The sequence below is a fragment of the Epithele typhae genome (genome assembly GCF_022376455.1).
Source record: "Epithele typhae strain CBS 203.58 chromosome Unknown BXZ73scaffold_11, whole genome shotgun sequence".
NCBI classification, from domain to species: Eukaryota; Fungi; Basidiomycota; class Agaricomycetes; order Polyporales; family Epitheliaceae; genus Epithele; species Epithele typhae.
This window is the reverse complement of record NW_025954202.1, coordinates 696228-719262: the sequence shown is the minus strand read 5'-3', so window position 1 is coordinate 719262 and position 23035 is coordinate 696228. Positions and strand designations below refer to the sequence as shown.

Here is a 23035-nt window from a genome sequence, read left to right as displayed (position 1 = left end):
CGCACCTTTCTCGGATCTTCTGTCCGAGCGCGTGCCCGGTCGTGGCGGCGATGAACTGACACAAGTGCGTCAGTACGCAAGACGTTCGCCGCGAAGCGAACGGCTCACCACTGATGGACGGGCCTCTACAGCTCCGTCTCTGGGTGACGCTCCTGCGATACCGTCTTTGGAGCGTCAGGAGGGCGCGAGTACCCTGCAGGTACCAATGGAGCCCGAGGTACGACCAGCTACCCCATCAAGGGAGCGGTCGCGGCCCAGCAATGCTAGTCCTGTTTTGGAAACGGACAATAGTGAGTTCCCGGACGAACCGGAAGCTAATGAGCAACGTGACGAACCTATGCGTGAACACGTTGCACTCGATTCCTCCACATCAGAAGCCATAACGCCTCTCGAACAAGATCGGCGGAGCTCGGAGGGCGCACCATCCCTCATCGAGCACATCGCCTCCTCGTCGGATGGCCTCGACCTGGAGGGCGCATTGCGGAATAGGTATAGCGAGGACCCATTCTTCGCCGCAGTCGTGTCCGCGCCAAGCCAGCACAAGAACTTCTGTGTGCAGAACGGACTTGTCATGCTGCGGGACAACGGAAGAACGCTTCTATGCATACCAAAGATCCTTGTCAACGGACGAAGCGTGCGCGAGCTTTTTATCGCACACGCGCACTCACTGTTGGCTCACCTAGGTCCGCATAAGACGGCCAGTCTCTTGCGTGACCATGTCTGGTGGAAAACGATCCTGCCAGACGTTCAGCATTACTGCGATTCATGCATGACTTGCAAACGAAGCAAACCTGCAAATCAGAAGCCATACGGTCTTCTGAACCCTCTTCCCGTTCCTGCTGCACCATGGGAAGCGATCGGCATGGACTTCGTTGGTCCCCTGCCTGATTCAAAGAACCGCGACAGTAGTTTCGACTCTATATGCACGATAATAGACCTACTTACTGGCATGGTGCACTTGGTGCCCTGCCGCACGACGTACCGTGCCAAGGACGTCGCAGAACTAGTCTTCTCGGAAGTCTACAAACATCACGGAATGCCCAGATCCATAGTAAGCGATCGCGACGTCTTGTTCACCAGCGCGTTCTGGACGCACCTTCACAAGCTGATAGGTGTTAAATTGCGGATGTCAAGCGCGTACCACCCTCAGTCGGACGGCTCGACTGAGCGCGCGAACCGGACGATCACGCAGATGCTTAGGCAATGCGTCAGCATCAACCAGAAGGACTGGGTGGCGCACTTACCCGCGATTGAATTCGCCCTGAATCTGGCGCGATCCGACGCGACGGGCTATGCCCCATTTTTCCTCAATACCGGGCGCATGCCCCGGCCTATGATCTGGAACGCTCCAACGCGCGATGAGTATCCAGGCGTGCGGGCCTTCGCGCAGCGCGTCAAGCTCGCTGTAATGTCCGCTCACGACAGCCTGCTTGCGGCACGCGTAAAACAGACCCGCGACGCGAACCGACATCGCCGTCCTGCACCGTTTGCTGCAGGCGATCTTGTATATGTTTCCACAAAGAACATATCCTTGCCGAAAGGGTTAGCGCGAAAGCTGGCTCCGAAGTACATCGGACCTTACCGCGTTGAGCGCGATTTCGGCAACAGCTCATTCGCGATTGAGCTGCCCGCCTCACTGAAGCAGCGCGGCATCCATAACGTGTTCCACGCATCCCTGTTGCGAGTACACGAGCCCAACGACGACCGTCTGTTTCCTGGACGGCTCGATACGCAGGTATTAGACCTTGTGAACAAGGAGAATGAATGGGCGATCAAGGAGTTCATTACTCACCGGGGATCTGGAACTAGCGCGATATTCGAGGCCTTGTGGAAATCGGGTGATCGCACCTGGGTACCCTATGCCACGGTCGCGCACCTGGACGCGCTGCATCATTACCTAGAAGCGCTGGGATGCGAGGACGTGGACCGCTTACCTGAGGGTACCGGGTCTCCCCCGGCCGATCCGCAGATCCATCTCGGAGCCGTCTCGCTCCGCGCGGAAACGGCCGTACATGCCTCGAGCCCTGGTATAAACCAATGGTCAGACAAGCCCCCGATTCCCCAATCCCGGCAGTTCCAGCTGGGTCGCGAACGGACCTCTTCGCGCCATCCGTCCCCTCCAACTCTTCCTCCTCGCGGCAGTATGTCTGTCGTTAGTGACTCCGGTCGCGACGCCGACTCTACCAGCCACGGCAAGACGCCTCATCGCCGCAACGACTCCCCTGAGTTCCCCGACTTCATCAGGTATATGTCCGACGGCACCATGTACGTCCGGGACGACTCGCACGGAGGCATCACTGTCCAGCTCTCTGCAGAGGGTACCGCCTCCATCCGCCCCACAGACAACAAGCTGCGCAAGATGAGCGGTCAGCTCCTGGAGCCACCTCTCTTCGTCACCCCGGAGCACCTCCTCCTCAGCGACCTCCTGCGCGAGCAAGCCCCGGACTGGAAGTTCGGGCTGGCCAGCATCGATAGCGACGGAGTCGTACACGCGGGCAAGTCTCGTATTCCCGCAGTCACCTTCGATTTCGCTACGGACGGGTCTGCTGTCGCGCGCGCAACGGCCGCTCCTGTACGTCCTAAGGACACGGAGCGCACAGCGCTAATGGAAGAGTTAATCGTTGACTCTACTATTGCCAGGAACAAGAGCCGCAAGCGTGCGCACATGGAGCGTCAGGAGAAAGCGGAGAAGCGCCGCAAGGAGGAGACCCACGACTCGGCCATCCTCCAGCTCCACTCGCAGACGTCTCCGAGGCTACCCGCGCCCTTGTCGATGCCCTCGCGCTCGAGGGGCTCTACTTCCACCCGTCCTCGCGCAACGCTCGCGTACACCTCCCTGAGCCGACCGGCGAGCCCCTTCACCGCTCGCGCTCCGCGCCCGCCTCCCCTGGACTCCGCTCCTCTCCCTTCGCTCCCCGAGACTCTCCCATCCAGGTCGGCGACCCCCTTTCCGGAGGACATCACGATGCGCGACGCGACGACCATGGAGGAACTCCCCTTCCGCGACGCGTCTCCTTCGGTCCATCTCCACAGCGTCGCACCGACCTCGATGATCACTCTGCCAACCGGCGTGGTGGACCCATTTCTCAGCTTGGACGAGTATCTGACGGGGCCGTTCTCGGGCTCGTCACCTCCCTCCTGGCCCGATTCGTCGTCCGCTCTCTTGGCGATGGATACTCCTTCCCCGACCGAAGCCCTGAGGCCGTGCCCGGAGAACGAGTTCCTGACCGGTCCTATAACGATGGACGTACCTTCGCCCCCGAGCGGCCACTCCCGCGTCGCCGCCCCGTTCCTTCCCAGCTCCGACGTAACGACTTCTTCGACCGTCTTGCCCACGACCTCGCATTCGGGAACTCAACTCCCTTCGACAGCGCGTGGGTCGTCGATGGAGAGGTCTTCGTTGAGGGTGGTGACTACGATCAACCCGAGCCTGTTGATCGCGAGCCCGGTCCCGAGTCGCAGCGCGGTCGTCCTCGTCGGCGGGCCTCCCGAGGCGCCGGACAGCGCGGACGTAGCACGACCCGGCGTGGCCTCGGGCGAGGCCAACACTTCGGGTTCGGGGGTGCTTCATACGGCTCTAGCGGGTACACCCGCTACTGAAGGCGTCGCGATCGCTGGTAGCACGTTCGTGTCTACGGACAAGTGCACCGGTGTCTTCGACGACCTCACCATTAGCCCCATCACGGACTACTCTGACGTTTAGATGATTTGCTTACCATTCTCGAGTTTCCTGTCTCCTTCTCGTGTTCGCTCTTGATAGCCGTCGTAGTAGACTATCGCTCGACGATGCTTACGATAGTCGGAGGGCGTATGAGACGTGCGCTCTTCCGGATCGGCTAGATCAGTCCCCGTGCGCGTTGGCGCCGGTCACCTGATCGCCACGACTCCCCTTCCTCTTCCGTCTCCTCGTCTCGGTCCCGCTGTATCCTCCACGTCTCCCCTCGTATCATTGACTCGGACTACCCTACGTATATATAGTAGTACAGGTGTAGGGCGAAAGCCCCAGTGTTCCGAAGATAACAGACCTTATCCCTGTCTTCCCCTTCGTGACCTCTTCCCCCGTGTCGCACCACCGGCCCGATTGGACCGCGAGCGCGACACTTTCAGTCTCTACTCTTTTACCGTCGACACAGGAGACGCATGAGCTCATACAACACCAGTAATAGCGCTACAGCCGACTTCGCCAAAGCTGCTTGTCACAGAACTTCTCCCACTGTATCATCAAGGAGAACATAAGGCACTCCGCCGTCCAACGATGAGTCCGGAAAGCTAGCGACACAATTTATGGATAGAACATACGACATATGGGGCACCTCAGGGTAACAACGTTCAATCCGCTTCTCTTGTCGCATGCCTCTCTATCAGGTTCCTAGACGTCGCTCGGCGGTAGGATTCCCGGTGGCGGCACCGGGCGTCCAGCGTCGAGGCGGCTCGGCGAGAAGAACGCTATCTTGGCCGCGGACCGGGGACAATATAGTCATTGGGGCGCGAGGAGGGCGTAGGAGAGCAGAAGACGAGAGTCCTGGTATAATCTAGATGCCTCAGTCCGGGCTTCATCAGTAGCAAGCAAATTTGGATGTCGACTGAGAAGCGCGATGAAAGCAGGGGTCGAGAGCGCCTCTATGAGACGAGGGCTCCCTGCCCCACATTCGTCTGCTTCATCCTGGGTGGCGGGGGTTGGAAGGTTACAAAAGACGCCATCTCGCCACGCACCTGAGCAGAGTTCTTCAGACGGGTGCAAGTACTACCACCACCATCATCCCGGGAACTGATGTTCTGCCTTCCGAGGAGCTGAGGGCATCGTCAGAGCATGGCAGCGGGCGACCTCTCGACGTCCCTCCCGACGAGCCCAAGCCTGCGCACCTGCGAAGACCGACGATGCTCCGCTCTCCCCCGCTTTCGCTGTTCTTGCATGGGGAGCGCTGCCCCTGCTCGTGGACAAGGACACCCCCATCGACGTCGCCCCCGTCCGAGAAACGAAGCGCACCACCGCACTCCGCCCCCTACCAGCCTCCCGCTAGCGTGCCCCTCGCCTCCAAGAAAGTCGGTGCTCACCTCGAGAACGTCCTTCCCACAACCTTTACCGACGAAGACTCCCCGCTCCACCTCCCAGTCCCTTCGCCTCCCACCCGCCGCGCTGCGTTCGCGCTCGAAGCGTCCGCGGCGGGCGCGACCGTGCAGCTCGCCGACCAGGATTACTTGGTGCAGTCAGCGGTGGGGGCGACGACAACATGCGCTTCGGGCCCTCCCGCCGGTTCTTCAACCCCGGGTTCTCGTACGAGGTACGGTACTGCGCGCGCGCGCTCGGTCGCCTCCGCGATCGGGAACCCCGCGTCCATGGGGGAGCGGCAGCGCCGGGAGGTCGAGTGCGTGAAGCGGTGTCTGAACGTCGTCCACCAGTTCGCGCTGTGCGGCGCGGACGCGGGGCTGAAGCCGGCGTGGGTCGTCGGCGCGCGTGGGCATTTCCGGTTGGTCGCGCTTGTGGTACGTGAAAGTGGGAAGTTCTGGATGCAACAGCGACACGGGCGGAAGTAGAGAAGCGTCAACATTGTAACACGGCGGAACGACAGCAGCGTGCTTACTTTCCCCAGCGCTGCCTGAACTGATCTCGTTCAGCTCCTCCGCAAAGCCGAGCTGTTCCACGATCTCCCAAATGCGCGGTCACATGCCGATGCCTGCGCCTACCTCGAACAGTGCTTGGGCAGATTCGTACATGTCGATCTGCATGTCGGGGCTGTGCTTCTGCAGAAACAGAGCGAGAACGAGCCCGGCCATTCCGGCCCCACTGGTCAGAGAAGAGCATTGTGAGCATGCTTAAAGCACCTAAACGGGCACGGAAACACTTACATGGCTGCGGCGCGGAGGTGCTTCTGCGGTTCAGAGGAAGACATGGTAGGGATTGTCTGATGAGACGGACTCGACATTGAGAAGGTTGGGGGTATTATCAGCGCATGGGGACGGAAGACATGCGCCTTCAGGCCCTGCGAAGATGGATTACGCCGCAGCTCAAGCACAGTGTCAGGCGGGCAGTAGTGGATCTGCTTCTGTGGGCATTTGATCGGACCCCCGGTTGGGTTTCGTCTGGACGTTGGTACTATTGGTCGGCAGAGAGTGTGGGACCCTCTCTCAGGCCGCGAGACGAATGAGAACCGCGAACGCGATGCCCGATCGCGAGTTACTGAGACGAGCGGCTTGACACTGTCAGTCCGTCTCACGGACGCAGCTGTCCCCTGCAAGATACAGTGATAAGGGTAAGTGAAGCCATTGTAAACTGATCGCAAGAAGTGATGAACGAAGAAAAACCACCACCGGCACTCTCCGCGAATGTTTGACTCAGGGTTTCAGTTCGTCGTGACCGATGGGGCATAAGCTGATAGGTTCCATCCCCGACGGGCACGCACGACGATGCTGCCGACGATAAAACCCCCCGGCCGCGACCAATCCCTGCCGTCCGCCCCCACGGCCAGAGGCGGCCCGAGATCGCACCCAGCGTAAGGTGAATTTTGCCGGACAAACTCACTTCAGTGTTTGCGCACACCCATACAAGTTGAAGCCTTGAAGGATCAGATCTCGCCTCACGATGGTACGTGACAGCTGCCTGTAGAGTAGGCGCATCCTCGCGGAAGAAGTCCTCGACGTCTTCGAGGTGTTGCCGATCGATCGTCGATTTCGTTGAGAATTGAGGAGGCCCGAGAGCGCTGACGCCGGACGGCGCTTCCCTTTGTTGACGAGGCGTCAGTCTCGTGATTGGAACTCGCGCCCGAATCAGAACTAGGCTCCAAAATTCGCACTCCGCTTTAAACTCCTTTAAGTGGGCTTACATAGTTCAAAGTTGTCGGCAAAATTTACACCCGTCGGATTCTCACGTGGCCAGCATCGTCTATCTCGAGTCGGACCAACCCTTACTGTAGGGCCATCGAGTTCTCGCATACCACAGAAGTTGTTAGTGGAGGACTCTCTTTATCGGAAATATTGACACGCTTCCGTCAGGCAGAGCCCGCGATGTTCCCAAGAGCCGCGCCCGGAGATCTAGACTTTCCCGCCTTCACTGCCCGCCCTCCCGAGGGATACAATCCTACACAGATAACAGCCCTCGTGGACGCTTCGTTGCGTCAACAAAAGCAACGAGCTGAAGAAGACTCCCTTCCAGATCCGCCATTGCACATTCCCGGACCTTCGTCCTCAAGGCCCACGGGAGCCGGTTTCTTCGTTTTGCCCAACCCAGACCCCGTTGAAAAAATCGAAAATACTTACCCCACCATGAAGCGACCACCAGACGAATGGAGGAAGGATTTCACGCTGTCTTCCATGCCGGGAGGATCCGGGCTCTTCTCCTTATTGGGCTCGCGGCTGTCGGCTTCGTTCGCGGGCAATGGTGAGTGCGACATCTGCCTGGCGGTACTGAGGCGCCTCAACATCTCTTCCAGCTGGACCCACAGAACTGCACCGGTTCATTCAGCACGACCCCTTCACTCCGCCTATGCACCTCGACCTTCGTCAGCCACCGACCGCGATCACGTTCCGCGACGCCCCTTCCGGCCCCCAAGCGCACTCGCACGCGCACTGGCTGCGACTGCCCACATGCACGCCCCCTCGGCCCCGGGTACGCCTGTTCCACAAGCGTCTGCCGTGGTACATCGACGTCGCGGGCCACAACGGCGTGCTCGTCGTGCTCGCGGAGGTCTTCTGGTCGCTGTATGCGTGTCTAATGACCCAGATCGGTGACGGCGACTTTCACAACATCCTCATGGACGATCGCGCACGCACCGCCATCGCCGAGGCGTGGCTCGAGCGCAGCTCTGTTAGCGAGGAGGAGAGGAAGAAGGGAATTTTGCGCCTGGACTTCCTTTTGGGCGAGTACATCATGGAGGGCGTACGGGAGGTCGATGGGGGGCTCTGGGAGATCTGCACCAGGAAACAAGACGAGATCGCATGCAGCGAGATACCTGCTTGATGAAAAATATCGTTATCGTAGATTACTGTTGCTCTCATCGCGTTACTCTTTACTCGCCATAGCCTTCAGAGCTTCAGCACTTGAAGCTTGAAGTTGGACCGGATATTGCTAAGCGCCGACCTGCGCTGTTGCATTCCGTAGGCCGTGATTGGCTAGGTACCAATGGCGCCTGACCGGTGCGGTCCTCCGTCACCTTCCTTGGCCTGAATTCAATCAGGATCCTCCTCCTCCTCCTCCTCTCAGATCTCCTGTCTGTTCCCCGTTCTGCCTCACCATCTCACACTGCCCGCCTTTGCGGGATACATCCACGACGTCGTGCTTATGAATTCCGGCCATGGCATCGACACGCTGCCCGCAATGACGAGCCTCGACATCCAGAACGAGGAGTTGATAGAGCGACTCTCGGTAATGCTTGTCATCTTCTGTGTATCTCTCTTCGGTATGCGCACTCTGTCTTACCATCATCTTTGTCCTTGAGCTCGCTTGTCTCATGACACCCTCTACAAAGCTGTCTCCTTTCCAACACTCACCGCCACCTTCCGTTCAATCCGAGTGCCCAGTATCGTCTTCTTCATCGGGAAACACTTTGGCACTGGGGTCATCCTTTCCACGGCATTCGTGCATCTACTACAAGACGCCTTCAAAGGGCTCCTGAATCCAGAAGTCAACAAGAGGTGGAAAGTCGGTCATTGGGCAGGGCTCATCGTGTAAGTGGTGGCCTCCATCAGCGCATATACACACCTCAAATTCTGCCCCCAGTCTTATGTCTTTGTTGTCTATCTTCTTCATCGAATGTGAGCCGCGTCTTTTATACGCATGAACTTTGGCTGACGCGGGTCGTGCATAGACATATCCACTGCATTCGTCGATCGACTTCACTCATACCCCTCTGCTCCCTCAACCCCAACCGCTTCAGCGGTGTCCTCTTCTGCGTCATCCGTTAGGTCGGACTGCATTCCTCCAACGCGTCCGACACTGCTGGTGGAATCTCCAGAAGGAACTCGCTCGATCATCGCCCAGGGAGAGCTGACCGGGACCAACCATTTGCCTGGTGCGTACTGTGATTCCTTCCCCTCATGTGTTCTCCCATGCCCATATCCTTCTTGCAACCTCAGGCAACCCCGAGACAAGCGAGGCGACTCCTTTGAACCTCGGCCATGCCTCATACGGCGCCACCGTGTCGCCTCACGATCCACCGTCGGTCCATCCACTCCCATCGCGCCCTCCTGCCCGTCTGGCGAATTCCCTCACCTGCGCTTCCGCTCCGCCGGGAGACGCCTTCTTCTCGGGCGGCCACCACCGCCACGAGCCGCGCGACGCCCACGAAACCCACTATTGCGTCTCGCGCACACGCTGGTGGCACAGTCTGCCTTGGTCGCGCACCCCAAGCCCGGCGCCGGTGCCCGTTGAAGCCCCAGCACCCGCGCCCGGTCGGAGACAGAAGCAGAGACAGAACGATGGTGGCGTAGAGTGCGGACGCCCGTCAACATCGAGCTCGGAAAGGAGCAACAAGACGAACCCAAAGGACGGGGCGAAGCGGAAGAGCGGGCACCATCACGGGCACGGGCACGGGCACGGGCGAGGGAGCCATGACAGTCACCACGGACACGCGCACATGGATATGGAGCGATGGATGGACGGTATGGACGAAGCCGACGACGCGCAGGGCGTGTCACACTCGCGAGGACACTCGCACACGCACGATGGGGAGGCCGATGAGGAGTGTAGGCCAAAGCATGGGCACGGAGCCGAGGAGGTGACGAAGATTGGACGGAGGAGGCAAGTCATTGGCATTCTAGTGCGTCTATCTCTCCTCTCAAGCAAACGCGTGCTGAGCGGATGGGGACGCGTAGGTGCTGCAATTGGGTATCATGATCCACTCCCTGGTCATCGGCCTCACATTGTCGATCGCGACGGGGACGGAGTTCAGTACGTCGTAGTTTCATTTGAGTCTCTTCTGCATTCTCAGGCGCTCTTTGCAGCCACGCTTGTCGTCGCCATCGTCTTCCACCAGCTGTTTGAGGGGCTGTCGCTGGGAATCCGGATAGCTGGGCTTCCTGCGACGAAGTCGAAAAGCGGCCACTCCCTCAAGCCCGTCCTCGCCATCACTTTCGCCACCACTACGCCGCTCGGTATCGGCCTCGGCCTCGCCACCCTCGGCGGCGCACAGACGAAAGGCCGTACGCAGCGTCCCGATCGCTGTGACCTTTCTTCTTACTCACACCCATCTCGTAGCCAACCTCATCCTTCTACAAGGAGTGATGTCGGCCGTGTCGGCGGGGATGCTCATCTACGCCGCATGCGTGGAGATGCTCGCGGGCGACTTTGTCATGGATGCCCACCTGTGGCGAAGCTCGATCCGGCGGCAGGCACTGGCACTTGCAAGCGTGTTCCTCGGAGTCTGCGCGATGACTGCGATCGGGATGTAAGTTGATGTTCTTTGTATGCTCGTGGAGTCGAGAGCTAACAAAGTGTTGTAGTTTGGATTAGGATGTGGTCATGCTACGCTTGTACGCTGTCGGACTCCTGAGCAGGCCACGTTGTACCATGGTGTATTTTAGATCCAGGCCTCACGTATTGGTAACGTCGAATAATACTGCTGTGAAGCAATGAGACGCGGATTCGTCCACTGAGACCGTCCCTTGCAGGCCGATTTACACTCATTGTTGACACTCCATATAGTCAACATGTCCGCCAATACAGCCAGCTCGGCCAGAACCCATCCGCGTACATCGGGCACGGAATTCGAACTTGCCAACGGCGAGTGGTTCGGCCTCGCACTGCATCCCGAGCGCCCAACGTACGCTCCGCCTTTGACAGGTCTAATAAATTGGCAATGTTGATGGAGGTTATGCAATATCGCTGGGCTCATGAACCGCCGACTTGCCAGGGTGAGTGCCCTATGCTCAGGTGATCAATTCGGTTACTGACCTGCCTGATCCTCCGATGGCAGCTTCTCGACGCTCGTAGCTATGCGAGGCATGGTGGGCCGATGATTTTGTAGCCGCGTTGTCGTTTTGTGGTAGATCAGGTTGGTTTCTCCACGGCCACCGGATGCGTCCCAGCAGTGTGTCAACTCCCGATACCGTGGGTCGCAGCTGCTGGTTCAGTTCATCTGTCACTTCTCTGTTGACGGGTACCATCTGACTCAGCAGTGTTACACGCGGCGGAATACTTCTACGTTACCAGGCGAATACATATAGCCTTCGCTCAGTCAAATGACCACGCCTCCAGAGAACCATTCTCACCCCATCGCCTTCGTCATGCTCGACTCACTTCCCTCATTGCCCGCTCATATCAGCACCCACTGGACTCCACCCAGCGACGAGCTGCTGAAACGCTCTGATCTCGTGCTGCCTCACCTTTTCGCCTACCATGCCATCCACAACCCCAACTATCCGTTCTTCGTATACAACGACGGTGTCCAGAACACGTGGGTCACTTACTCGGAGGTCAACGCAGCGATGACCCGTGCCGCGCGCTACTTCCTCACGACTGCTGGACCGCATCCCGACTCCGGCCCAGGTGCCACCCCACGCGTCGTCGCAGTCATGGCCAATTCTGGTACGCTTCTACCCAACCAGAGTCTCCGTAGTCTCAGCTGACCACGTCTTCTTGCACGCTGCCCTTCCCAGACTCAATCGTGTATCTCACCACCATCCTCGGCCTCCTCCGTGCCGGCTTCACCGGGTTCCTCGTCTCGACTCGCAATGCCCCCGTTGCCGTCGCGGACATGATGCAGCGCACGGACACAGCGCTTGCGCTCGTCTCTGCCGACGCTTCGATGCAGGCTCTGGCACGCGGCGCGCTCGAGCTGCTCGCGGAGTCGGGTGCGAGCCAGCCCATGATGCACGTCATGCCGACGTTGCAGGACCTGTACCCCGCCCTCGCTTCTGGCGGGAGGGCCGCGAGAAGCCCGTTCGAGTCGGACGTCGTCCTCCCCGATGTCTTCCCGGCGTCTCAAGGCGTAATCATGCACTCGTCAGGTGCGTTACCCTCCATTCTCGCTGTGACTGAGCGCTGAAGGGGGCCCCAACCGCGGTTCTGACTGCTTGTTGCCCCTTCAGGTTCAACGGGGCACCCGAAACCCATCAAATGGAACAACGCCCGGCTGACGTTCTGGGGCGAAGGCATCAGTGCGTTCCGAGGCTCGCTGTGCCCGCATGCAATGACCGTGCCTGACACTTCCTTCGCAGTGAGAAACTCTCCCTCGCTGACGGGCGCAGTCCTGGCCGCGCACAGCGTTCCGTTGTTCCACGGCATGGGCGCATTGACCTACGCTGGCGGGGTCGGTGGTTTTCTTGTTGTTGAGGGACGGCCAGGTTGCTCACACGTGCCTTGGATAGCCTTTCGTTGGGCTTATCGTCGGGGTGTTCGAGCCCAAGTCTCCTCCCACGGTCCCCACCCCTGATTTGACGTGGAATGGGATCGTAGCCGTCAATGCCGATTTCTCGTTTACCGTCCCTTCATTCGTGGAGGTATGGCTTCTGCGTTACGCTCGTGTCTGACGCTCAATCGGACGTGCGTAGCAATGGGCGCAAGACCCGACCAAGGTGTCAGTGATGAAGACGATCAAGGGACTTGTGGGTGTTTCGTTTGATGGAGTCTTTGCGGTTGTTGATATCTTTTCAACAGGTTTTTGGCGGAGCCGCGCTCAACGAAGACGTCGGGAACTCCCTTGCTTCTCAAGGGGTTTCGTTGTATACAATGTACGGAGCGTACGTACCCCTTTATTAGGTCATACGAAGCTATCGCTGACGTGGTTTCCGACTTGGTTAGTACCGAGGTCGGCTTGTTCAATGACGTTGCTAGCCGTGAGACAGCGTTCAAAGTCTCTGTACGACCTCTTGCTCACCGTGATGACAGACTTGCCGGGATTGGATTGGCTGTATTGGACGCCCTCGCCGTCAACTAGGTGCGAATTCATGCCCGTGGGCGATGGCACGTTCGAAGTCGTGGCATACGTACGTGCTCTGTGACCGTTTCCTTATGGAAGAGATCGCTTCATATATTGCTGTTTTTACAGTCGGACCCCAGACATCCGCTTCCCAAGACTAACGGCAAGATTGGAGAACACGATGTATATGAGACGAACGACCTCGCCGTGCCACACCCAACGAAGCCGAACTTCTGGAAGATCGTCGGTCGGGCGGACGAGCAGATCATACTTTCCAACGGCGAGAAGGTACGCGTATCCGTCCAGTCGTCGTTGCATGCGCCGTATTAAGCTTGCTGCGTAGACCAACCCTATCCCTCTCGGTGAGAGTTGAGTCTCAGCGGCGGGGCTTTCCGATGCTGACTGTCAATGCAGAGAAGCTCATCAACGATGACCCACACGTAAAGTCGTCGATCATCTTTGGCCGCGGACGACTCCAGAACGGTGTCCTCGTTGAACCTGAGGAGGAGTTTTCAATTGACCCAACGAATGAGAATGAGCTGATCGCTTTCAGGAACAAGATTTGGTACGTACACATCGTGTTGCAAGAAGAACGAGGTCATTCATGTTATTATGTCGCAGGCCTACAATGGAGGGGGTCAACGCATATGCGCCGCAGCACTCACGTATCTTTAAGGAGGTACGGTCGGTTCGCTACAGTTATGGTTGAACGACGCTCATTGATCCTTCAAGATGATACTGGTCGCCCACCCGTTGAAGCCGTTCCAGCTGAACTCCAAGGGATACCCGCGTCGGAGCGTGATGATCGGCGAGTATAAGGATGAGATCGATGCCCTCTACAGGGCGGTGGAGGAGAGCGCGCAGACAGACATCCCTTCGCCTACCGAGTGGACGGAAATCAGCACCTATGCCTTCGTCAAAGCGGTCGTCGAAGCGATCCTCCAACGCTCGCTGGCTGATGATGTCGATGTCTTCCGCAACGGGAGCGACAGGTGATTTCTTCGAATCCTCGTTGTGATGGCACCTCACTGACGTACAAAAAATGTCAGTTTACAGGCAACATGGATCCGGAACACTATCACCGCCGCTGTGCGCGCAACGAGGCCGGCTAAAGCGTCCCGGCTTACCGCTAATATGGTCTTCTCCTACCCAACCATCGCATCCCTCTCCGCCGCCGTGTTCGGTGCAGTTACGGGCGACGGTGATGGTGAAACGCACACCCCGAAGGACCTGTGGAAGTACATCGAGAAATACTCCGCCAACTTTCCTGCTCGTCCGGAAGCCCTAAAGGAGCGCGAGGCGGGTGCGAAGGACGTCGTTGTCATCACTGGCACTACCGGCGGGTTTGGCTGCGATGCGCTCGAGCACCTCCTGCGGGAAGAGAATGTGGCCAAGGTATATGCGTTCAACCGCAGGGGCTCGGACGCCATGGCGAGGCAGCGGACGCAGTTCGCGAAGCGCGGGCTCGACGAGAGCTTGCTGGATAGCGCCAAGTTCACGATGGTCGAGGCCAACCTGCACGAACCTGGCTTCGGGATTGACGGAGCGTTGCTAAACGAGATCCGTGGATTGGTATCGCACGTGCTGCTCAATGGTACGCTCTTCAACATGTCTCCATTCATGCAGGCTGCTGATCGGGGCATAGCTTGGAAGGTGAATTTCAACATGTCATTGCAGTCCTTTGAAGTCGACATGCAAGGAGCGCGCAACTTCATAGATCTCTCCCTCTCTTCGCCATACGCCGTCGCCCCTACCGTGCTTCTCGCCAGCTCCATCGGAGTGTTCTCCAACTACAACCTTTCCACTCCCGTTCCTGAGGTCCAGATCAGCGACCCACAATGTCCCTTCGGCTCCGGATACGCCGAGTCCAAGTGGGTCACGGAGCACGTACTCGAAAACGCGGCGAAGCAAACCGGGATCCGCACGGTCGTCGTCCGCCTTGGGCAGATCACCTCGGACAAGCTCGGATACTGGAATGAGAAGGAGTGGCTCCCGTCGCTTGTGAAGACTGCGCTTTTCCAGCACTGCCTTCCTGGCATCGAAGGAGTACGTCCCTTGCATTCGTCTACCTCGCCCTTCATTGACAACCTTTTTAGACCGTCTCGTGGTTCCCGGCCTACGAGGCCGCGAAGGCCTTCGTCGAGATGCGCCACTCCTCCGAGCCCGTCCTGCACCTCATCCACCCGCGTCCCGTGCCCTACAACACGCTCGTCGCTCCCATCGCAGCCGAGCTTGGCGTCCCTCTCGTCCCGTACGCCGAGTGGCTCGCGAAGCTGCGAGCCAGCATCGCCGCCGTCACGGGTACCTCTGCCGAGATCGAGACGCTCGCTGCCAACCCTGCACTGCGTCTGCTGCCGTTCTTCGAGGCCGCGAAGGTCCCGGAGGGCGCGGCGACCGCAGGCCGTGAGCCGATGGGCATCGTGGAGTTATCGACAGAGAAGGCGGTGCAGGTGTCGAAGGCGCTCGCGGATCTGCCGCAGATGGACGCGGCGAGGGCCACGAGATGGGTGGCGGCGTGGAAGAAGGCTGGCTTCCTCGTATAGTTGCTATCATATGACGTAGTACTCACTTGTAAGATCGAGAGCGTGTCGTGGATCAACTCTATATAGTCTGAATTTGCGCTTCTGAAGACAACCAGAGTCTTGGTGTGGCTTTAACTAATGATGACTGCCTGCAGTAATGGCCATACGTCCGAACTTCCTGCCAGTACGAGAGAACGACCAATACTAGTCACGTAATCGACTTGCTTACGCACCACCTACCCTTGGGGCGCTAAACCAACTCGTTGTGTTCGCCCACCAAGTCCGACTCGACTCTGCACTTTGCCTGCCTTAGACTAAGGTAACTTCTTCCGTGTAAGTATCAAATCTGCCAGGGCTTGACCCGTCAGCTGTATTAGGTCATGCACGAGTTGCTTCTCAACGACGATATTCTCTTGCCCATCGTCGAGCTCCTCAATATCCCAGAAGGTCCACGTCCCACTCTCGTGGCGTTCTCTGAAGTATGTCGCGGGTGGAACGAACTTGCTTCCGTATTTCTCTGGAGTCATCTTTCCACGATGCGCCCTTTGTGGGGATTGTTAGTGAGCAAAGACTTTACCCCGAGATTGGGACAACAAATGTCAGACTTCTGGCAGGTGAGTTCGCTCTCAGGCATATGCATATGGATAGCTCCTTATTTAAACCTCATTACACTATCAGTCCACAGATGCAAAAGAAACCGTAAATTCTATCGTTCAGAATGACCCTGATCATTGGCGTCGCTTTCTCGAGCTAGCATCACATGTGCGAGAAGCTATGCACATGGCAAATGACACCTGGGAGCTCAACCTCATCCGGACCGTTTCAAGGTATAACGGGAACAAGACTTTCTTGCCCTCCCTTCGGAGGCTGACATGGAGACATCATTTATCCTTCGACGCTACCCTCTTGTGCTTGTGTTCGCCAACCCTGACGTCTCTCGACATCATAATTTCCATGAACAACCTACTGGATGTCTCCGAGCCCGGGCCTTCTCTTGAAACCACAATGGATGGTCTCTCGGAAGCAGCGCCTTCCCTTTACCGCCTCACCATCTCCGGTACCGCGCGACAGACTTCGACGACGGTCCTGAATCTCAGCAGGCTTTCCAACCTCCAGGAGCTCTGTCTCACCAATCGGACATTTGCGTTGGATCCAAGCCACATGCGCGCAATTCTCGAAGGAATAACAGGGATCACCGTTCTCACGGCTCGGGTTATCGCCTTCGACATCCCAAACCTGCCTCAAATCAACGCTCCGTCGTCTCTCAAACACATCTGCATCCTCCCTAGCCATGCGCGCGATATCCTCCCCCTCATCGCCTCTTTCATCCACCCTCCCGCGCTCACCGCGCTCGATGTCCACGCCGAAGACCAAACGTACGATCACCGAAGCGTGGAGCTCGTCGAAGCCATCGCTGCAGCCTCCTTCGCTCCCAACCTCCGTGCACTGTCCGTCGTGCTCGCGAGCGACTACGACCCATCGCCGTCCACGGCCGGCGGAGGCAGCGCACTCCCCTCCTTCTCCGAGGCCATCATGCCGCTGCTCGCCCTTCACGCTCTCGAGGAGGTCCTCGTCCGGATCGAGAACCGCGTCGTCGCGGTCGGGGACGCGGACCTTCGCGAGCTGGCCACCGCGTGGCCGCGCCTGACCAGCATCGCGCTCATGTGGCCGCCGGTCGGGCCCCGCGCGCAGCCGCCGGTCGCCGCGCTCCACCACTTCGCGACGCATTGCCCGATGTTGCGGAAGATGTCCGTGACGAAGCTCGCGGTCGGGCGTATCAGGCAGGGGCAGATACTCGTGGGGAAGGAGACAGCCATGACGGAGCAGCCAAAGGGAAGTCACCCCCTGGAGACTTTGAAGGTGAGGTTCGTGTCGGGCCACGAGGAGGACGGGAGTGAGGTCGCGCGGTTTGTGCATCGCTTGTTTCCGAGTCTGGTTATATCGGAGGACGATGGTCACGCAAACAGGAGGGTGTCGTTTGTCCCATGGAGGTCGGAGGAAACCAACCTGAGATGGCGTACCGTGGAACAGGAGATCCTATTGTACAGTGATAAAATCTGAATGTATGCGCATGGATTCTAGAGCAACTTCCCAAAGACCATCTATCAGACTTCGAGCTAAGCGGTTGAGGATACGGCGCCTTCACGACTGCCATCGTGCTTGAGGAGGCCCTGCTGGATCGCCTTGATTTGAATCGCCTGCGCGGGAGAAAGGTAAGTATACATGTGTTAGAGGGAAGCGCGGATAAGCTTACCAGTGGCTTCGACATTGTGCGCGATATCGAGAATGCCCCGCTTGCGACCCAGAGCTAGAAGACGATGAGTCCATGTGACACGATGTAGACACGTCGTCGACGTACACCTGGATAACCGCATGGACGGTAGCTGCCATTGATTTCGCCTTCTTCATCGATCCCGTACATCTCATCGGTCTGACCTATGACTTCTTGGCCGAAAAGCGCGGCGTTGGCGTCGCGCATGCCATGATATCCGGTTCTGTCGATTGAAAATGAGTTAACTGCGCATATATGGACGAGTGCATCCGACTCACGCAAAGATGACTACATCAGCAGAAAGTTCTGTGCCATCGCTCATCATCAAACCGTCCTCTGTGAAGTGTTTGGGCTCGACACCCTGCTTGACTTTGATCTTTCCATCAGCGATGAGGTCCGCGCCGCCTTTGTCGAGCCCTGAGGGACGTCTCAGCCAAAGCTTCTATGTAAGAGCATCGGACTTTAGCACTCACAAAAACCTAGAGAGATCATTAGTGGGAGATTGCGCGCAAAAAGCTGCACTCACCTCCACCACGGCCGATCACCAGCAGATACAGGCCCTCGTTCTCCGGGCCCATCGTCAGCTTCACCCCGCCCTTGCGCAGCTTATCGTGCAGCTCAGACTCCATCTCCCAGAACATCTTCTCGTTCGCGATCCCGAGCCGCTTCTGCAGCCCGAACGGCCACGACGCCCACCGGAAGTCGCACACCTCGAGCGGCACCCCGGGCGGGTACTCCGCGCGCTGCCCCGCCGCGACCGTCTCGCGCGCGACGACGCACGTTGCCGAACGCTGCACCATCGTCACCGACGCCGCGCCTTTGAGGTGCAGGTCCTGGCAGATGTCGATCGAGCTGTTTCCGGCTCCGACGACGACCGCGCGCAGGCCCGCGAATGCGGCGCCGCCAGGGAACGCGTGCGAGTGCATGACGCGTCCTGCGAAGCGCTCGCGCCCGGGGAGGTTGGGGATGTGCGGCTCCGCGATGGTGCCGGTGGCGAGGACGATGTGCGCGGGCGCCAGGCGGACGAGGGTGCCGGCGCGGGAGATGGTGATGTCCCACTGCGCGGTGAATTTGTCGTAGAGGGGCTGGCCGATAAACTCGGAGTCGGTCCAGACGACGAGGTCCTGCGTCTTTGGGTATATCTCGAGCCAGTCCGCGATCTTGTCGCGCGGGGTGAACTCGGGCCAGTTGTCCGGGTAGGGCTGGTAGAGCACTGCGTGGTGGTCAGCCATGTTCCCCTGAGCTGTGATCTACTCACTAGTGTGGTGTCTCTTAATCGTGTGCAGCGTGAGCGAGGGATACCGCTTGCGCCAGGACTCTCCAACCCGCTTGCTGCGCTCGATGACCAACGTCGGGATGTTCATCTGCTTGAACCGCGCGGCCACGAGAAGGCCCGTCTGTCCAGCGCCCACTGTTACAGGATGTCAGAATACGCGTATCAGCTATCAGCGGTTCTCGTACCAATGAGCACGTAAGGCTTGGTCTCAACCTCGTGGATGTATTCTTCGACCTCCTTCTGCATGACCCTTCCAGGCTGGCCCGTGAGGTCGTCTCGCAGAGGCATCGTCTCCATCTCCTCGTGCCCGCGCAGGTCCGCGATCTCCGTCAAGAGCGTGAGCGCACGCCACTCGCCCTCCGCAGCACCCTGGGCGAGGCGCACGAGCGCCCGACCATGCCCGTTCTTACACTCGAAGGTGATGCCGAACTCGACGGCTGGGGCGCCGCCCATGAGGAACATCGGCTCGACTGCGGGCGCGAGGTGCTGCGAGTTCGATAGCTTGACGTCGCGTATCTGGGCCGTCGCGAGTGTGTTCGCGAGGTACGCATCGATCTTCTCAAGCCCCTCGAGGGAGCGTATGTCCCAGGTGAAGACGAGGAAGTCCCTGAGCCAGCCATCTGGCAGGAATAGTTGGGTGAAAGCTTTAACATCAGAGTCCGCGACTGCAACAGTGAAGTCTTGGAGCCATTGATGGGCGATAGGTGCTGGGTCAGTCATGTCGGGGATGAGAAGAGACATTCTTAGGCTGCAGACGCGTAGATAAGGGACGCACCGTGTGTCAATTTCTATATCTGAAAAAGCTTCTCTTTAGAAAATCGTCGAGGTCATCTGTCGGGTCCCGTATTTATGGGAGGGAATTGAATAGTGATCACGGGAACAACCGTTTCGACAACGGGAGCTCATACCAAACCGAGGGCGAGGGACCTTGGACGCCATTTGACCTGCCGGAGATAGTGCCTACAACGTGAAGCAAGCCCTTGAGTATTGATTCGTGCTGTGGGTGCCTGCAGAGTACTTACCGTGTTCATGCAGTATATCAGGATTCAGCGAGACATGGATGAGCTGGCAGATGTTATGGAGACCATGATTCAAGCGCTGCACGCGAGTCAAAAATCCTTGTAACAGGGCGGAGTACTTGGCCATCGCAGCTGAGGGGGTAACATACAAGTATTCGATGTTGATGTTTTGGCAGTGTCGAGTTCGCTTTCAGGTTCATCTCAGGAATGGACGTCAATCCCACACCCGCATTACTTAATTTAATCCGGCTCTTTTAATTGCTTCCAAACAGTCTGAATAAAAGACTACACACTAGCAAGTCGCCATCAGCTCGCGGATATAAGACAAAATCAATAGCTTACTTTGCGATCCGATCCTGCATACCACCTTCAAAGTGCCCCGTTCATCGGCGCGCTTCTCGCAACCTCCTGATACGCTGCTCGACGGTGATCCGGCTGGACTCATGCTGGAAGTTGATAATGTTGTTGTTTGGAGCAGGATCCTTGACCGGTTCAGGATCCGCAAGCTCTAGGTTGGGGAACAGATTGTCCAAGAACCGCGCTATAGCTTCCGGATCGTCGTCGCCGGTGAAGGACTTCACGTTCAACCACGTCAACGGGTGCGCCTTCTCCTTCTCTTTCTTCTCCTCGACCCCCGACCCCTCCATGCGACTCAGCATCATCCGCGTGAGCGTCAGCGACCGCAGATCGGGGCACAGAGCCGCGAAGTGACGGAGCGCAACGAGCGGCGGAGCCGCGCGGGGGCCGAGTGGTAGCCACCCGAGCTCGAGCTCCTGGACGCATGGCCACGCCTGCGCGAGCGCGCGCAGGTCCGAGTCGTCGATGCTGACGACGTGTAGGCCGAGAGCGATTTTGACGCCAAGAAGTTCGCGCATCGTGCGAAGCGGGGCCACAAGCCTGCCGAATGTCGGGTTCTGCTCGGGAGAGCGCGAGACGAGCTCGTCGCCCGAGATGGAGAGATCCAGGAGGTGCAGGCGCGGGGCGAAGGACGCCTGGGCGAGCGCCGGAATCACTTGGGCGCTCGCGGCGTGATATTCGTCGTCGGTGCTGCGGATGCGGAGCGATACAAGGACGGGGGCGCGGAGAAAGCCAGACTCGAGAAAGTTGACGAGGTCGGGGGAGCGACTCTCTAAGAGGTCGAGACGACGGAGCGCTGGAGCAACGGCTTGTGATCCAGGCTCCGCGAAGTCGGCAATGTGGGTTGTGAGCGCCGCGAGCTGAGGAATGTGCTCCAAGATACCACGCATGAGGGCCGGTGAAAGTGCGAAGGATCTAGTTCGGAGGACTAGTTCGTGAAGACTGCCGAGGGATTCAATGTGGGGGGCGAAGGTGACCGTGTTTTGTACGGCATGGTCTGAAACGGTCAAACGTTCGAGATTGGGTGCGGCGGCAGGCAATCCTGAGAGAATAGGTTCTAGGGAAGGCGAAAATTGGGTGATGCGGTTGGAAAGAGCTCCGATGGCCGTGGTCGTCAAGCGGATGCGACTGATGCCGACGTGGAGGGATCTGAGGGAGGGAGAGCACAGAAGGAGGCAGGTAGTGTCGTCCGGCACAGAATGCCGCCAGAAGAGGGTATGAAGTGATGGAAGGAAAGTAACGCCCTCGTTGTACTTCACGACCGTACGAATGAGGTTGAGTTCCGTAGAGACACTGGCAAAGTCGGCTCCGCACACGAACGACGCTACTTCGAGGAAATGCGCCCATTGATCAGGATGCCGCTGGATCACGTCCTTTACAAAGTCATCTGTGTCGACAAACTAGTGACAATGAGCCCACGCTCGATAAGACGCCGCATACACCTACCTCCCAAAACGCTGCCATTCGAGGGTTTTCAGCGTAGTTGCGATTCGAAAGAAGGTACCACAGGGGATGCAAGCTGGGGAGGTATCTCCACAAACATCGCGATGCGGGCTCGCACCATGCCTTGCAAACTCGCGCGCATGTCGCCAGGATTCTGAGGTTCCCGGGTTTGTCGAAGAAGTCGATGACATGCAAGAGAACGTCCCGGTCCAACGCTGCGCTTGTTGCGGACGCCATGATGACCTGATGATGACCTAGCACTACGGTGAAGAAGTGCTCAGCGCAGGATCTCCGTGTAGCAAGTTGTGCTGACCTTGGGTTCGAGGCAGGTGAAGGATGAAAGATGACGATGCAAGACGACCAGTATTATGTAGTAGGCTGGGTACGCGCCCAGTGAGGCCCTTATTCCCGCCCATATCGGACCCAAATCGGACCGCCCAAGTTCAAGTGTCCGACTAATCGGGATTCCTTTGCCTCCTCACTTCTCCTCCTCCGCTTCCTCCATCATGCCTTTTGGTCGCTCTCACTCTCGCAACAAATCTAGATCCCTGGCACCCAACAATCTGTTCTCTTCGGCGGTCTCCTCTAGCCACTATGCCTTTGCTTCCGCCAGTCCACCTTCGCACTCGGTCGACATGAACGAGAAGGGTTCCAACCAGAAAACTGCCCAAGCACAAATGGACCGCGTTATAGGACCTATGGATGGAGACGAGGCACATGCCCGTGCGCTGCAGGGGGGACCCTTGAGCAGGCTTGTGGGTACCGGCAGCAGTAGCAGTAAGCGTTTCTCCATCCACCGGACACGCGCCGAGCACAAGCCAGAGGACATCACTGCATACGGAGACGCGAGGAGGAGTCAAATTGGATCCGCCATACCTCTGCTCGAAGTTCTCCTCCTCCCCTCCTTACGCGACACTGTCGACCGTATGACAACTCCACCACGTCCCAAATCTCACCTTCACTTTGGCGACTCGGATGGCTCTCATTCAAGTCGCCGTAGTGTCCGACGCGACGGTGATGTGGCTTCTCACAACTCCAACAACCTTCGCCCCTCTATGTATGCTCCCACTACCCGCTTTCCAGACACCAACCAGGTGTCCATACCACCAAGACCCTCGTCGCGCATCGTTTCGTCAAGTATCCCTCGCAGACCATCCCCACATGAAGCGCATACAGCCATTAATACTCCCGGATCAATGGTCTCGCCTCTACTGCCGACCCGTTCGACCTCCTCTGTTGAATCTAGTGATCTCAGCTCCGAGTCGGAGGTAAGTATCGCGCTTTGCTTCTGCACT

The 23035-nt window shown here is 58.3% G+C and overlaps 9 protein-coding genes across 9 annotated transcripts; 6 read left to right on the top strand and 3 right to left on the bottom strand.

The window, feature by feature from the left end:
- Nucleotides 1-2143: 2143 nt before the first annotated feature.
- BXZ73DRAFT_75959 (uncharacterized protein) lies at nt 2144-3703 on the top strand (the record flags this gene model as incomplete). Its single annotated transcript, XM_048022325.1, has 1 exon — nt 2144-3703. One exon carries the CDS (start codon nt 2144-2146, stop codon nt 3701-3703), a length of 1560 nt encoding a protein of 519 aa, XP_047880119.1.
- A 1175-nt stretch (nt 3704-4878) lies between these two features.
- On the top strand, nt 4879-5606 carry BXZ73DRAFT_99429 (uncharacterized protein; the record flags this gene model as incomplete). The annotated part of the gene is made up of 2 exons (XM_048028001.1): nt 4879-5484; nt 5592-5606. 2 exons carry the CDS (start codon nt 4879-4881, stop codon nt 5604-5606), a joined length of 621 nt encoding a protein of 206 aa, XP_047880118.1.
- Nucleotides 5607-5661: 55 nt separating this feature from the next.
- BXZ73DRAFT_99428 (uncharacterized protein) lies at nt 5662-5891 on the bottom strand (the record flags this gene model as incomplete). The annotated part of the gene is made up of 2 exons (XM_048028000.1): nt 5662-5785; nt 5848-5891. The coding sequence occupies 2 exons, from the start codon at nt 5889-5891 to the stop codon at nt 5662-5664; spliced, it is 168 nt and encodes a 55-aa protein (XP_047880117.1).
- A 1369-nt stretch (nt 5892-7260) lies between these two features.
- On the top strand, nt 7261-7954 carry BXZ73DRAFT_43513 (uncharacterized protein; the record flags this gene model as incomplete). Its single annotated transcript, XM_048019161.1, has 2 exons — nt 7261-7375; nt 7407-7954. The coding sequence occupies 2 exons, from the start codon at nt 7261-7263 to the stop codon at nt 7952-7954; spliced, it is 663 nt and encodes a 220-aa protein (XP_047880116.1).
- A 357-nt stretch (nt 7955-8311) lies between these two features.
- On the top strand, nt 8312-10383 carry BXZ73DRAFT_43358 (Zinc/iron permease; the record flags this gene model as incomplete). The annotated part of the gene is made up of 9 exons (XM_048019132.1): nt 8312-8393; nt 8463-8661; nt 8714-8748; nt 8802-9034; nt 9090-9353; nt 9408-9752; nt 9808-9883; nt 9937-10134; nt 10190-10383. 9 exons carry the CDS (start codon nt 8312-8314, stop codon nt 10381-10383), a joined length of 1626 nt encoding a protein of 541 aa, XP_047880115.1.
- An 834-nt stretch (nt 10384-11217) lies between these two features.
- Nucleotides 11218-15394, top strand: BXZ73DRAFT_43650 (acetyl-CoA synthetase-like protein; the record flags this gene model as incomplete). Its single annotated transcript, XM_048019185.1, has 17 exons — nt 11218-11518; nt 11590-11940; nt 12022-12090; nt 12151-12242; nt 12301-12432; nt 12484-12537; nt 12590-12672; nt 12734-12768; nt 12821-12918; nt 12981-13139; nt 13195-13213; nt 13266-13416; nt 13473-13530; nt 13584-13843; nt 13901-14445; nt 14497-14897; nt 14948-15394. The coding sequence occupies 17 exons, from the start codon at nt 11218-11220 to the stop codon at nt 15392-15394; spliced, it is 3255 nt and encodes a 1084-aa protein (XP_047880114.1).
- Nucleotides 15395-15753: 359 nt separating this feature from the next.
- On the top strand, nt 15754-17434 carry BXZ73DRAFT_43405 (uncharacterized protein; the record flags this gene model as incomplete). Its single annotated transcript, XM_048019141.1, has 2 exons — nt 15754-15987; nt 16052-17434. The coding sequence occupies 2 exons, from the start codon at nt 15754-15756 to the stop codon at nt 17432-17434; spliced, it is 1617 nt and encodes a 538-aa protein (XP_047880113.1).
- A 56-nt stretch (nt 17435-17490) lies between these two features.
- On the bottom strand, nt 17491-19662 carry BXZ73DRAFT_99424 (dimethylaniline monooxygenase (N-oxide-forming); the record flags this gene model as incomplete). The annotated part of the gene is made up of 8 exons (XM_048027999.1): nt 17491-17571; nt 17628-17681; nt 17733-17868; nt 17924-18062; nt 18119-18124; nt 18172-18858; nt 18904-19056; nt 19107-19662. The coding sequence occupies 8 exons, from the start codon at nt 19660-19662 to the stop codon at nt 17491-17493; spliced, it is 1812 nt and encodes a 603-aa protein (XP_047880112.1).
- A 661-nt stretch (nt 19663-20323) lies between these two features.
- BXZ73DRAFT_43465 (uncharacterized protein) lies at nt 20324-21977 on the bottom strand (the record flags this gene model as incomplete). Its single annotated transcript, XM_048019152.1, has 2 exons — nt 20324-21697; nt 21744-21977. The coding sequence occupies 2 exons, from the start codon at nt 21975-21977 to the stop codon at nt 20324-20326; spliced, it is 1608 nt and encodes a 535-aa protein (XP_047880111.1).
- Nucleotides 21978-23035: the final 1058 nt, after the last annotated feature.